Source organism: Macaca thibetana, chromosome 14 (assembly GCF_024542745.1).
Source record: "Macaca thibetana thibetana isolate TM-01 chromosome 14, ASM2454274v1, whole genome shotgun sequence".
Classification (NCBI taxonomy): Eukaryota; Metazoa; Chordata; class Mammalia; order Primates; family Cercopithecidae; genus Macaca; species Macaca thibetana.
In genome coordinates this window covers 56,242,316-56,257,513 of record NC_065591.1, presented here as the reverse complement: position 1 = coordinate 56,257,513, position 15,198 = coordinate 56,242,316, and the positions used below count along the sequence as shown (strand labels likewise).

At 47.0% G+C, this 15,198-nt stretch overlaps 2 protein-coding genes across 5 annotated transcripts in view; one reads left to right on the top strand and one right to left on the bottom strand.

The window, feature by feature from the left end:
* Window positions 1-6,289, bottom strand: part of DENND5A (DENN domain containing 5A) — a 130,470-nt gene extending 124,181 nt beyond the window's left edge. The window contains exon 1 of one of the 4 annotated variants that reach the window (XM_050756070.1): window positions 6,089-6,289. In XM_050756070.1, the coding sequence (XP_050612027.1) occupies window positions 6,089-6,197 (109 nt within the window). In that variant the 5' untranslated portion in view covers window positions 6,198-6,289. The remainder of the gene's footprint in view (window positions 1-6,088) is intronic. The other 3 variants (XM_050756071.1, XM_050756073.1, XM_050756072.1) reach the window with 3 other exon arrangements.
* The window catches only part of IPO7 (importin 7), a 289,402-nt gene that overhangs the window by 86,283 nt on the left and 187,921 nt on the right, over window positions 1-15,198 (top strand). The window lies entirely within an intron of this gene.

Below are 15,198 nucleotides of genomic sequence, written 5' to 3'. Positions count from 1 at the left end.
GAAGTTCAAATTTCACTGCTCAATACAGTTAAGGAGGAGTACAATCTGACTAGTCATCTAGCTTTCCTAGACAGTCACCTTTTTCTCTTTCTTATTTTTATTTTTTATAAAAACAGAATATTAGGCTGGGCGCAGTGGCTCACGCCTGTAATCCCAGGACTTTGGGAGGCTGAGGCAGGCAGATCACCTGAGGTCAGGAGTTCAAGACCACTCTGACCAACATGATGAAACCCCATCTCTACTAAAAATACAAAATTAGCCAGACATGGTGGCACATGCCTGTAATCTCAGCTATTTGAGAGGCTGAGGCAGGAGAACTGCTTGAGCCCGGGAGGCAGAGGCTGCAGTGAGCCGAGATCGTGCCATTACACTTCAGCCTGGGCAACAAGAGCAAAACTCCGTCTCAAAAAAATAAACAACAGGCCGGGCGCAGTGGCTCACGCCTATAATCTCAGCACTTTGGGAGGCCGAGGTGGGCGGATCACGAGGTCAGGAGATCGAGACCATCCGATTGAGACCATAACACGGTGAAACCCCATCTCTACCAAAAAAAAAAAAAAAATACAAAAAAATTAGCCAGGCGTGGTGGCAGACACCTGTAGTCCCAGGTACTTGGGAGGCTGAGGCAGGAGAATGGTATGAACCCGGGAGGCAGAGTTTGCAGTGAGCCGAGATCATGCCACTGCACTCCAGCCTGGGCGACAGAGTGAGACTCCGTCTCAAAAAAAAAAAAAAAAAAAAAAAACAGGGTCTTGCTACATTGACCAAGGTGATCTCAAACTCCTGGACCCAAGCAATTCTCCTGCCTCAGCCTCCCAGAGTGCTGGAATTACAGGGTGAGCTGCTGTACCAGGACCCTCTCTCTCTTCTAAAGGTGACATTAAGAGACTATTTCAGGCCAGGTAAAGTGGCTCACACCTGTAATCCCAATACTCTGGGAGGCCAATGCGGGTGGGTCACCTGAGGTTGGAGTTTGAGACCAGCCTGACCAACATGGTGAAACCCTGTCTCTACTAAAAATACAAAAATTAGCCAGGTGTGCTGGTGCACACCTGTGGTCCCAGCTACTCGGGAGGCTGAGGCTCAGAATCACTTGAACGGGAGAGGCACAGGTTGCAGTGAGCTAAGATCATGCCACTGCACTCCAGCCTGGGCAAAAGAGTGAGACTCCATCTCAAAAGAAAAAAAAAGAGAGACTATTACAGTGTAGTCTCAATTTTCTAAGTAAGTTCATACAGGACACTGGCCAGTTTTCCATCTATCCTTATCCCTAGCCACTTCTCTTCAATTCCTGGCAAGAGCCTCTGCACAGAGCCTGGGAAAATTGGAGTACCAGATGAAAGAACCTAGGATACTTATATCTCAATGCTAGGTGCAGATCAGTTCAGAGGAACTTACAGATTCCAAGGTAAGAAATAGGTCACAAGCATTCAGGAACCTTAATTCTCAAGCAGAGACAAGGAAAATAAACTCATGAACCCCATTTCACAGTAAAGCCTTCTTCTGGGGTCACCTAGTGGTGACCATAAGAAACAAAGAAAAAGAAGATTCACCAGGACATTCGCCCATCAGAGGTAGAAAAAGAAACTGAACACTACCATCTGCCTCTCCACTTAGGATGTGCCAAAAATAATGGAAAACATAAATCAGAAGCAATTCTTCCAGATTTGCTTACCTAACTGACAAGTTCAAAAAGCCAACAAGCAGATGCCATATCCTCAAGGTGGCTAAATTTGTGCTTTGCTCACAGATTACCTTCTTCTTCTTCCAGCCCAAAGAGCTTCCTCAACCAGAAAACAAAATTAATTTTCACACCCTCCTCAATTCCTTGCACAAAAAACAACTCTACATTACTTGCCTACATGCTGAGTCTGCAAGAAAGGGAAAGAGGTGACAGGAAGAGATTCCTATAAAATCCAATTATCTCAATCTATAATAAACACAGCAAGCTCTATGCTTATTTGGGGTTTTTTATTTTTATTTTTCTTCAGGTATATTTGTTTATTTGAGACAGGGTCTCCCTCTGTCGCTCAGCCTGGAGTGCAGTGTAACAATCTCAGTTCACTGCAACCTTTCCCTCTTAGGCTCAAGTGACCTTCACACCTGAGCTTCCTGAGCAGCTGGGACCACAGGCACACGCCACCACACCCAGCTAATTTTTTGTACTGCTGTAGAGACAGGGTCTCGCCGTGCTGCCCAGGCTGGTCTCAAACTCCTGGGCTCAAGCCTCAGCCTCCCGAAGTACTGGGATTACAGGTATGAGCTACTGTGCCCAGCCTCCATGTTTATTTGTTGCAGACAGAGGAATGAATCTTAACCTTTCTCCACAAAACAAGAAGGAACACTGAGCATCTTTGATTTGCTTATTCTGGGTTCACTTTTTAAGAATGTAGATGCTACCTGAGCTATGTAAGTGAATTATGTGGAGTGCACCTTCTTAGAGACTCCTCAATACCTTCTTGGAGAACCTGGGTGCAAATTACAATTTCCTGCAGTTTCACTGAGTACAATATCATCAGTTTGGGAGCTACAAGGCAGGCTGAGGAGAGAAAATGCACCCTGGAGAGTCTCAGGAAGAACCTGCTATTTGTATTGTTTTGTTTTATTCAAAGATTCCCTCTGGGAGTGGTGGCTCACGCCTGTAATCCCAGCATTTTGGGAGGCCGAGGTGGGCAGATCACTTGGTCAGGAATTCGAGACCAGCCTGGCCAACATGGTGAAACCCCATCTCTACAAAAGATACAAAAATTAGCTGGACGTGGTGGCGCGCGCGGCTCCTAATCCCAGCTACTTGGGAAGCTAAGGCAGAAGAATTGCTTGAACCTGGGAGACGGAGGTTTCAGTGAGCCAATATTGCAGTACTGCACTCCAGCCAGGGCAACAGAGTGAGATGTGTCTCCAAAAAAAAAAAAAAAAAAAAAAAAAAGGTTCCCCCTCTGGATAGTTCAGATTCCCCTATCAACCCACCAGAAATGAAATGAAGGGAGGAAAAAAAAATCCTTTCAACATTGCATACTCTAACAAACGCCACCTATTGGAAATGTGGTCTCGGCATTCCACTACTGCAACCACATTTTTAAAAAAAAAACAGAAAATACCCTTCTTTACACATTTTATACAACTCATCCCCCTTTATTATCCCAATAAACTTTCACAGGGACATAATTTTAGCTTGCCAAAAAGCCAGATAATTAACACATATTCATTAAAAGAGAGTAACATTTCTCTTTTAATGAAATGTTGAAAGACAGTTTTTAAACATTTTTGAAGGTCTACTTGATTAGATTATTTTTATTTACATTCTTTTTTTATAGATGAGGACCCTGACAGGGTTATCTCTAACTTGCTCCCAATCACAGAGATAGTCAATAGCAGGGCAGGAATGTTACCCCAAACTCATGCTCTCACTAACAGTTAACTTCCCAGCTTCATTCTTATGCTCTATCATTCGCAAAACATTCTATCTTCTCAAACCAAGTGTTCATACAATTTGACACCCAAAAGCACAGCATTAAAAAAAAAAGTTTAGGCCGGGCGCGGTGGCTCAAGCCTGTAATCCCAGCACTTTGGGAGGCTGAGGCAGGTGGATCACGAGGTCAGGAGATCGAGACCATCCTGGCTAACCCGGTGAAACCCCGTCTCTACTAAAAATACAAAAAACTAGCCGGGCGTGGTGGCGGGCGCCTGTAGTCCCAGCTACTCGGAGGCTGAGGCAGAAGAATGGCGTGAACCCGGGAGGCGGAGCTTGCAGTGAGCCGAGATTGCGCCACTGCACCCCAGCCTGGGCGACACAGCGAGACTCCGTCTCAAAAAAAAAAAAAAAAAGTTTATTCCACCACCTTAAAGTTTCTTTTATTGAGAAGAATTATGTTGTTTTTAACATTTCTCAACATCAGGCCAATGAGATGCAGTTTAATGTCATGAGAAGAGCACTGGACCAAGCAATTAACTAGTGGATGCAGGTCCCACTGTCCTTCCTGGGCCTCATTTTCCTCTCTGAGGTACCCTTCCAACACCAATACCTTGAACCGAATTCCAAAAGTTACATCAAAGTCACATACTTACCACATAGGAAAAAGATGAAAAACATCTGTACTATAAGAATTTGAAGACCTTAAAAGATGAACTTGAACAATTATTATGTACCCATCAAAATTGACATTTATTTATTAATTAATTTTTTTTTTTTTTTTTTGAGACGGAGTTTCGCTCTGTCTCCCAGGTAGGAGTGCAGTGGCACAAGCTCACTGCGAGCTCCGCCTCCCGAGTTCATGCCATTCTGCTGCCTCAGCCCCCACGAGTAGCTGGGACTACAGGCGTCCGCCACCATGCCCGGCTAATTTTTTGTATTTTTAGTAGAGACGGGGTTTCACCGTGTTAGCCAGGGTGGTCGCAATCTCCTGACCTCGTGATCTGCCCACCTCGGCCTCCCAAAGTGCTGGGATTACAGACGTGAGCCACTGCGCCTGGCCTAAAATTAAAATTTTTTTTAAAGTAAATTAGAAACAATAAAACTACCCCAACAAAAAGCCTAATATTAATTATATTACTGCTCTGCTTCATATTTTCTCTACCTGCTATTGAGGAAATAGCTTATTTTTTTCTAACCTTGTTAAAGCATGAATTTATCACGTTTTCTTTTTTTTTTCTTTTTTCCCAGACAGAGTCTCGCTCTATCACCCAGACTGGAGTATAATGGCGCAGTCACCCAGACTGGAGTGTAGTGGCGCAATCTCAGCTCACTGCAACCTCCGCCTCCTGGGTTAAAGCGATCCTCCTACCTCAGCCTCCCGAGTAGCTGGGATTACAGGCACACGCCACGATGCCCAGCTAATTTTTGTATTTTTAGTAGAGACAGGGGTTTCACCATGTTGGTCAAATTGGTCTCGAACTCCTGACCTCAAGTGATACACCCCCCTCGGCCTCCCAAAGTGCTGGGATTACCCGTCAGCCGCCGGATGGTGAGCCACTGAGCCCCGCCTAATTGTTTTTCATAAGAAACACTGGACTTTTTCTGGTGACCAAAAACAAAACTGTCTTGTCATCGTTGAAGCAAAGCAAGATTAGTCAACAGGATAATCACTTTCGAGAGAGAAACCTCAGAGACAGAAAAGTGAAAAGGGGTTTCCCTCATCAGGATCACATAACCTTAAAGTACAACTCGACAAACCTCCACCCACTTGAAACCCACTAACTGTAAACTCCAGACAAAAACTTATTTTCAAAACTGTTACAATTCAAAGATTCCAATGACAGTGCAGTGGAAAAGTCGGGGACTGTAATTTTCACGCCTTCTGCAATGAGTGCCAAATCTGATCAGGGCCCCATCTTTGACTCCTCTCATCACTTTCCCTTTGAAAGATGACTTGAGACACACCACAACACACCAAGCCTCTCCAACTAGAATGCTGCTACCCTTTTATTCACAAACGCCTCTGGCCTCATAAAGGACATAAATTACTTTTCAAAAAAGGCATGGCCCCGGGATACAAGCCCTTTCCAGGGCTAAGGGAGTTCCCACTCTTCTTGATGCCGCCCAAGTTCACTTTATTACTTCATGTCCCATCCAGACGTGCAGAGCTGCAATCTGTAGGAAAACTCAGGGGGCCCAGCCGAGGGCTGGGTTATAACGGTTTTGAGGAACTGGTATCACAGGCTTCTTGGGAAGTGGCCAGATACACTCACCAAGTTTTTGTTTTCCTTTTTTTAAAGTCTGGGTGGAACTTACTTTCCACTAGGACGTGGGACGCCTTCCCTCCCTAATGGGTGTTGGAGGACAAGCTTTCCTTTATTTTAAACGAAGTCACTCAACCTACACCAAACTGAGAACACACAACCCTCCGTCTTTCTGGTCGCCGAAAACGTGGCCACGGCGCAGCGGGCCGCAGGTTTGGACCCCTTATGGCTCAGAGCCCCTCATCCGTTTCCCCCCTCCAGCCCAACGCCCCCTTCGCCCGCGCCCGCCCTGGTCCTCCCGGCCGACACTCGCCCGGCTCCCGGGACAAAGCGGGGCTAAAGGGAGGTTTCTTCCTGGGTCCCCGACCACAGCGGGCGTGGGAAAGCGGCCCTGGGCTCGGCGCGCACTCACCCGACAGCTCGTCCGGCTCCAGCCCGGTCTCGGTGTCCAGTCCACAGATGACAAAGTAGTCGGCGAAGCGACTGGGCGCCGAGCCCCCTCCGCCGCCGCCGCCGCTCATGGCGCCGGGGCCGAGACGAGACGGGCCGGGCCGTGCGGAGCTGCACGGAGCCCCAGCAACCCGGGCGCCCGCCCGCTCGCCCTCAGGCCGCCCCTCCCGCAGCCGCAGCCGCAGCCGCCGCCGCTGCCGCCGCCGCTACCGCGGCTCAGGCCGCCGCCCCCGGCCCTGGCCCGGTCCCCTCGGCCGCCGCGGCTGCCGTGACGGGGCGGGGGGGCACCGGGCCGCCCCGCGCCGCATCCTGGACACCTTCCCCTCCGCGCCGCCGCCGCTGCAGCTAGCCAAGAGCGCCGCGGCCCGAGCGAGCCTGGAGAAGGGCGGAAAGCGCGGGGACAGCCCCCACCTCGACCCTCCTCCCGCCGCGCCCGCGCAGGCGCCCTCCGGGAGGGGGCGGACTCCTGGCGGAAAGGATGACGTGATGCTCTTCGCAGCCCCCGGGCCGCAGCTTCCCGGAGGGTCGCCGCAGCGCAGCCGGCGACTCCTTGGTCGCCCGCAACTGCCACCCCCCCTCCCCCGGGATTGAGACTCCTTTAGGGAGGGCTCAGGAGGTGCGAGAAGAGTGGGCGAAGCCTGCAGAACCGGGCACTTGGCCCATGCTCTGCCCCCAACCACCCACACAGCAACCAGAGGTTCAGAGATCTTAGCGCGGCCTTGCCATGAGGATGGGGTCTCACGGCTGAGCTCGGAAGCTCATCCAATCCTATCTGCAGCGTGTCAGCCTAGACCCCTGACAGGGCCTTCTCCCTGTCCTCTCTTTTGGCAGGGGCGGATCAGCCGGTTTTATATTTACCCTTATTTTCCAGACGGGGAAACTGAGTCTCAGAAAGAAGCAAGGACTTATCCAAGGTTACACTGAGTCTAAGAGACAAAGCCTGGTCTAGAATCCTGGGCTTGTGGTCAGCATCCCATTCCTCGCCGCTCCCACCTCCCAGCCTGCCCTTTTCCCACGCTCTCTCCTTTTTTCTCTGGAAGCCTCTTGAAGCGACTGCCATTTGGGAGCTCCCCTTTCTCTTCACTCTGTGAAAACTCTCAGATCCACCCCTAAACCTGTTTTCCTGTAAGAAGATGGGGAGAAGACGGAGGGAAACTTAAGTATTGGTCCTTGTCCTAGGACCCTCCGATTTCCTTTCCCATAGAAGCTAGGCAGATGTGTCTTTGTTGGAAACTGGAGATCAGAGGCCAGAAAGGCAACACAAGTATAGTGGTTACTAGGATGGGCTCTAGAAAAAAATGCTTGGATTTCAATCCTGACGATCATTTACTTTTGACCTTGAGCAAGTTAATCTCTAAGTGCCAGGCATCATGGTTTTTGAGACCATTACATAAGATAAATGCAAGTACAGGTAAAGCAATGAGAATACTGTCTGGAACATGGAAATCACTCAGTAAATATTACAGAATTTTTTTTTTTTTTTGAGATGGAGTTCTCTCTTGTTACCCAGGCTGGGGTGCAATGGCCCGATCTCGGCTCACTGCACCTCTGCCTTCCAGGTTCAAGCGATTCTCCTGCCTCAGCCACCCAAGTAGCTAGGATTACAGGTGTGCAACACCACGCCCGGCTCATTTTTTGTATTCAGTAGAGACGGGGTTTCACCGTGTTGGTCAGGCTGGTCTTGAACTCCTGACCTCAGGTGAGACTCCATTAAAAAAAAAAAAGTTACAGAGCACAGAAGGAGGACATCTCTCCAGATTGGGAAATGGTCAGGGAAGGTTTCCAGAAGGAGGTATATACTCTGACCTGAGTTCCAGAAGATCAACAGGAAGTTTCTCAGGTAAAAAGGGTCGGGGAAACTAAGTATGTGTAACAACAGGGAGCAACAGATAAAACGGTATGTTCAGGCACCAACAAGTAATTCATTAACATTAAGATGGGAGATGGAGAGTTTAAAGGGAATGAAACCAGGGGAGGAAGAAGAACAGAGGAAGGAGTACTGGATTCAAATACAAGGCTAAAGAATTTATCCTTGGCCAGGTGTAGTGGCTCACACTCACACTGGTAATCCCAACATTTTGGGCACCAGAGGCAGGAGGACTGCTTGAACCCAGGAGTTTGAGACTAGCCTGGAGAACGTAATGTGACCCATGTCATAAATAAATAAACAAACAAACAAAATTTTTAAAAAATAATTTATCCTGTAAGGTACATGAGTTGAGGACGAGTGAGGTAAAGTAAAGGAATTCAAGCCAAGGAGTGACAACATCTGACCCAAATCTGAGAATGATCACTTTAGGGGTGATGTGGAAAAAGAAATTTGAGAAAGGAATAAATGTCCTCAACTGAAAAGTCCAGAAACTTTTTATCCAAGGTGTCCGGGGTGATCTGGTGCTAGACGACCTCTCATATTAACTCAACTCATAAAACACAAGTTAAAAACAAATGCATAACTGTATTAATTTGCCCTGGGAAATGTAACTGCTCAGAAGCCCAGACTACTCAACTGTAAAGTGATCTCCTTCCCAGTAGGAAATAAGTTTGGCAGAGTGATTGCTTCTTAGAGAATAAGAAACTATAGGAAGGGATGCTCATAAGATTTTTTTTTCTGGGCCGGGCGCGGTGGCTCAAGCCTGTAATCCCAGCACTTTGAGAGGCCGAGACAGGCGGATCACAAGGTCAGGAGATCGAGACCATCCTGGCTAACACAGTGAAACCCCATCTCTACTAAAAAATACAAAAAACTAGCCGGGCGTGGTGGCAGGCACCTGTAGTCCCAGCTACTCAGGAAGCTGAGGCAGGAGAATGGCGTGAACCTGGGAGGCGGAGCTTGCAATGAGCTGAGATCCGGCCACTGCACTCCAGCCTGGGCAACAGAGCGAGACTCCATCTCAAAAAAAAAAAAAAAAAAAAATTTTTTTTTTCTTTTTTCTTTTTTTTTTTTTTTTTTTTTTTTTTTTTTTTTTTTTTTTTTTTTTGTCGCCCAGGCTAGAGTGCAGTGGCTCCATCTCGGCTCACTGTAACCTCCGCCTCCCAGGTTCAAACGATTCTCCTGCCTCAGCCTCCCAAGTAGCTGGGACTACAGGCTCGTGCACCATGCCTGGCTAATTTTTTTTGTTTGTTTGTTTTTTGTTTTTTGTTTGTTTGTTTTTTGAGATGGAGTCTCACTCTGTTGCCCAGGCTAGAGTGCCATGGCAATCTCTGCTCACTGCAAGGTCCTCCTCCAGGGTTCACACCATTCTCCTGCCTCAGCCTCCCGAGTAGCAGGGACTACAGGTGCCCGCCACCACGCCAGGCTAATTTTGTTGTATTTTTAGTAGAGACAGGGTTTCACTGTGTTAGCCAGGATGGTTTCAATATCTCGACCTTGTGATCCACCTGCCTCGGCCTCCCAAAGTGCTGAGATTACAGGCGTGAGCCACTGCGCCAGGCCAAGATTTAATGTTTTTTTGTTTGTTTGAGACAGAGTCTCGCTCTGTCACCCAGGCTGGAGAGCAGCGGCACAACCTCGGCTCACTGCAACTTCTGCCTCCCGAGTTCAAGCTATTTCCTGCCTCAGCCTCCCGAGTAGCTGGAACTACAGGCGTGCGCCACCATACCCAGCTAATTTTTGTATTTTTAGTAGAGACGGGGTTTCACCATGTTAACCAGGCTGGTCTCGAACTCCTGACCTCAGGTGATCTGCCCACCTCGACTTCCCAAAGTGCTGGGATTACAGGCGTGAAGATTTAATGTTTAAATCCCCACTCCCATTCTTACTAGCTGTGTAAACTGGGGCACATCAGTTAAACACTGAAATGAGAAGAGTCATTCTGACCCCTCATAGAATTGCATTGAAGATTCATAAATTAATGGAAAAAAGAAATTTTGAAAATCTGGGACATAATATACTTTTAATAAGTTGCAATCTGGGACACCCATTTTAGGATGAGGAACATGAGAGAGCAAGTGGACATCTGAGGGAACATAACCCCAGGAGAGGGTGTGCGGCAGAGTGTGCCTGGAGTGTTCATAGAGCAATAAGGAAGCCAGGGTGGCTGGAGAGGGTTAGGGTGGGGATGAGTGGTGGAAGATAGTAGAAGGTGTGGTGGAGTTGGCTTGCAATTCAAAACATCAATTTTCTCCTCCATAGTGTGTAGACCCGCCTCCTCAGGGACACTGCCCAGCCCTACTTGCATCCAGATGTGGCCATGTGACTAGTTCTCAACAATGGAATGTGTGTAGGACTTTTTGTATGCCACTGCTAGATGAGGGCACTTAAGAAGCAGATTAGACTTCTCCCTTCTTTCTATTTTTGCCTTCCACCAGCTAGAATTAGAAGATTCTGAGGCTCTAAGTAATGGCAAAGCACATGGAGGAAAGGCTCCAGCTGACCAAGAATACCCACACCGGACTGTTCTGTGAACAAAAAATAAACTTCAGTTGTGTGAAGCCACTGGTACTGTGGGGTTTATTTGTTACAATAGCTAGTATTAACCATCACCAAAGTAGATGTCGGGGTAGGAGGATAAATCATGGAGAGCCTTGTAGGCACACTATAAGGATTTTGCCATTGTCTGAATAAAATGAGAAATCACCGGAGAGTTTTGAGCGAAGGAGTGACACAACCTGACAGCTTAAAAAGAAACACATAGTACTGTTTTAAGCACTTTACATATATTAACTCTAACTGGAATTTACCCCTGGACTCTAGCTTTATATACCCAACTGACTTCTTATAATTTTTTTAATTATAATTTTTTTTTTTTTTGAGACGGAGTCTCACTCTGTTGCCCAGGCTGGAGTGCAGTGGCGCAATCTTGGCTCACTGCAAGCTCTGCCTCCTGGGTTCACATCATTCTCCTGCCACAGCCTCCTGAGTAGCTGGGACTACAGGCGCCCACCACCAAGCCCAGCTAATTTTGTTTTGTATTTTTAGTAGAGATGGGGTTTCACCATGTTAATCAGGATGGTCTCAATCTCCTAACCTCATGACCCACCTACCTCGGCCTCCCAAAATGCTGGGATTACAGGAGTGAGCCACCGCACCTGGCCATTTAATTATAATCTTTTTTAAAATTAAGATGGGGTTTCACCATGTTGCCCAGGCTGGTCTGGAACCCCTAAGTTCAAGGGATCCTCCCACCTCAGCATCCTAAAGTGCTGGGATTACAGGTATGGGCCACTGCGTCCTGCCTCAATGAGTGTTTTGAAAACGTCAGTTTGAAGAGACAGGAGATTACTTGCCTTTTTATTACTCTCTCCAGCCTTGCTTCTGCCTTGGAGGAAGGCACGAACAGCAGAGCTATATCTTGCAAGTCTATACCTTGCAAAAGCAACACCAAACTAGACAGAAGGGAGGATATGATCACGACAGATCAGTCTAAGAGTGGAGGGAATGAATCCTTAGGAAAGGTCCACACAGATCCACTCACAGAGCCGAACCCTGTTTTGAAAACCAGAATGAGGTATTGACATATATCTTGGATCAAATATATATAATTACAAATATACATAATTTGCTGTCTGTAACAGCAAAAACTGTTATAATTGCTGTTTGTAACAGCAAAAACTGAAAACAGAGCCGGGCGCAGTGGCTCACACCTGTAATTCCAGCACTTGGGAGGCTGAGGCCGGCAGATCACCAGGTCAGGAGTTTGAGACCAGCCTGGCCAACAGGGTGAAACCCCGCCTCTACTAAAAATACAAAAATTAGCTGGGCATCGTGGCTCGCACCTGTAATACCAGCTACTCAGGAGGCTGAGGCAGGAAAATCGCTCACCCCCCGGGTGGCAGAGGTTGCAGTGAGCCGAGATCGTGCTACTGCACTCCAGCCTGGGAGATAGAGCTAGACTCCGACTGAGGGGAAAAACAAAACAAAACAAAACACTGAAAACAATCTAAATACCTAGCTATAGGAGACAGATTAAAGAAACTATAGTTTCTACCAACACTGGAATACTATGCAGCTATAAAACAAAACAAGAGAAAGAAAAAAAAAAGGAAAAACTGTGTAATATGTTATCAAATGTATAAAAAAGAGAAAATAAAAGAATTATGTATTTTTATATATATGCATAGCCTATTTAATACAAAAATTAGCCAGGCATGGTGGCGGGCACCTGTAATTCCAGCTACTTAGGAGGCTGAGGCAGGAGAATTGCTTGAACCCAGGAGGCAGAGGTTGCAGAGAGCTGAGATCATGCCATTGCACTCCAGCCTGGGTGAGAGCAAAACTCTGTCTCAAAATAAAAATATCTGAAAAAAAACAATTGATTGCTTCTGGGGAAGGAAACTGAATGGCTGGGATCAGGAATAGAATGGAATGTTTCACTATACATTGTTTCATACTTTTTGAGTTTTGAACCATAAGAATGTATTACCTATTTGTATTAATCAGGGTTCTCCGGAGAAACAGAACCAACAGGATATATATAGATATAGAGAAAGAGATTTCTTTTGAGAGATTGGCTCATATGATTACGAAGACTGAGAAAGAAGTTCCACAATCTGCTATCTATAAGCTGAAGGCTCAGGAAAGCCAGTGGTGTAATTCAATCTGAGTCTGGAGGCCCAAGAATCAGATGTCCAAAGGCAGGAGATGAAGAATGTCCCAGCTCAAGAAGAGAGAGCAGGCCAGGCATGGTGGCTCATGCCTGTAATCCCAGCACTTTGGGAGGCCAAAGGGGGTGGATCACTTGAAGTCAGGAGTTCTAGACCAGCATGGCCAACATGGTGAAACCCCATCTCTACTAAAAATACAAAAATAGCCAGGAGTGGCAGTATGCACCTGTAATTCCAGCTACTCGGGAGGCTGAGGCATGAGAATTGCTTGAACCTGGGAAGTGGAGGTTGCAGTGAGCCTAGGTCGCACCACTGCACTCCAGCCTGGATGAATGAGTGAGACTCTGTCTCAAAAAAAAAAAAAAAAAAAAAAAAAAAAAAAAAAAAAAAAGAGAGAGAACAAATTCTCCCTTCCTCTGCCTTTTTGATGAATTCAGGACCTCAGTGGACTAGATGATGCCCACCCACATTGGTGAGGGCGATCTCAGTCTACCGATTCAGATGCTAACCTCTTCTGGAAATGCTTTACAGACACACCCAGAAATAATGTTTTACTAGCTACCTAGGCATCCGTTAGCCCAGTCACGTTGACACATAAAATTAACCATCACACTATTAAAAAATATGTAATAGACCGGGTGCGGTGGCTCATGCCTATAATTCCGGCACTTTGGGTGGCCGAGGTGGGCGGATCCCCTGAGGTCAGGAGTTTGAGACCAACCTGACCAGCAAGGTGAAACGCCGTCTCTACTAAAAATACAAAAATTAGCAGGGTATGATGGTGCGTGCCTGTAGTCCCAGCTACTCGGGAGGCTGAGGCACGAGAATTGCTTGAACCCAGGAAGCAGAGGTTGCGGTGAGCTGAGATCAAGCCATTGCACTCCAGCCTAGGCGACAGAGCAAGACTCCATCTGGAAAAAAACCAAAAACATATTAAAACAACTAAGAAATACCTTTTACTGTGAAGTGAGCAAAGCCTTGTGAATCCTTCTGGAGACAGCCTATACCTATGCTAGCATGGGTCAGCTCAGCTCTACCCAGGCATAACCTGTCTACTCTCCAGCTCAGTATAGCATTCAAGAACACATTAGCTGATGAACTCACAGGTGCTCAAACACTTTCTCTCCAACACTCAATGTGGAGTTCACCATGTACAATCGAAACAAATTCCACGTATCGTATAGAAAAATGTAAGCTTCACAAATATGGGCTTTCTTAAGACTAGAAACACCAATATATCTAAGGAAGTAGTGACGCACTCAGCTACCTCTGACGCATCTTTACAAAATAAGTCACATATGCCTCACTTCCCCATACCCTGTGTCCCACTAGCCTCCAACACCTTGCCTGTAACCAGCTTCAGGATCCTCATGTCTCTCAAACACAAGCTTCCTAAATCAGTTGAAAATTAGACATTACCTTTCATCTATCCTAACCCACAGCAACAAAGAAGCCACAAAAAATAGCCTCAGGCTTACTCTGATACCCCATGGTGAGGAAGTATGAAGTTGAAGCAACAGGAGGAGCAAATTACTGATAACGTCCCCAAGTGATGCAAGATGCAACTTTCCCAGATGTGTGAGCTTGTGTATTTCTGTTTGAGCTTTTTTTTTTTTTTTTCTTTTTCTTGAAATGTAGTCTCTCTTTGTCGCCCAGGCTGAATTGCAGTGGTGCTATCTCGGCTCACTGCAACCTCTGCCTCCTGGGTTCAAGCGGTTCTCCTGCCTCAGCCTCCAGAGTAGTTGGGATTATACAGGTGTGCGCCACCACACCCGGGTAATTTTTGTATTTTATTAGGGACAAGGGTCTCAGTATGTTGTCCAAGGTGGTCTGGAACTCCTTAGCTCAGGCATTCACCTACTCGTCCTCCCAAACTGCTGGGATTACAGGCATGAGCCACCATGCCCAGCCTGTTTGAGCTTATTTCTATGTGAGTAAGCATTTGTGCATAGTGGTGATCATGTATGTATATTATGTGCTTATATATATTAGATGTATGTGTGTTTGCATGTGTAAGTAATTGTATGTGTGTACTTTATATGAGTGTGTGGGCCATGTGCGGTGGCTCATGCCTGTAATTCCAGCACTTGGGGAGGCCCAGGCAGGTGGATCACCAGAGATTAGGAGTTCGAGAGTTCGAGACCAGCCTGGGCAACATGGTGAAACCCCGTCTCTACCAAAAATACCAAAATTAGCCGGGTGTTGTGGCATGTGCCTGTAGTCCCTGCTACTTGGGAGACTGAGGCAGGAGAATCCCTCGAACCCAGGAGGCGGAGGTTGCAGTAAGCCAAGATCATGCCACTGCACTGCAGCCTGGGAGACAAGAGCAAAACTCCATCAAAAAACAAAAAAGAAGAAGGAAGGAAGGAAGGGAGGGAGGGAGGGAGGGAGGGAGGGAAGGAAAGGAAGGAAAGGAAGGAAAGGAAGGAAAGGAAGGAAAGGAAAGGAAGGGAGGGAGGGAGGGAGGGAAAGAAAGAATAGTGTATGTAGAGGCTGAGACAGGGTAGGGTGGCTGGACCAAGGAAGCAG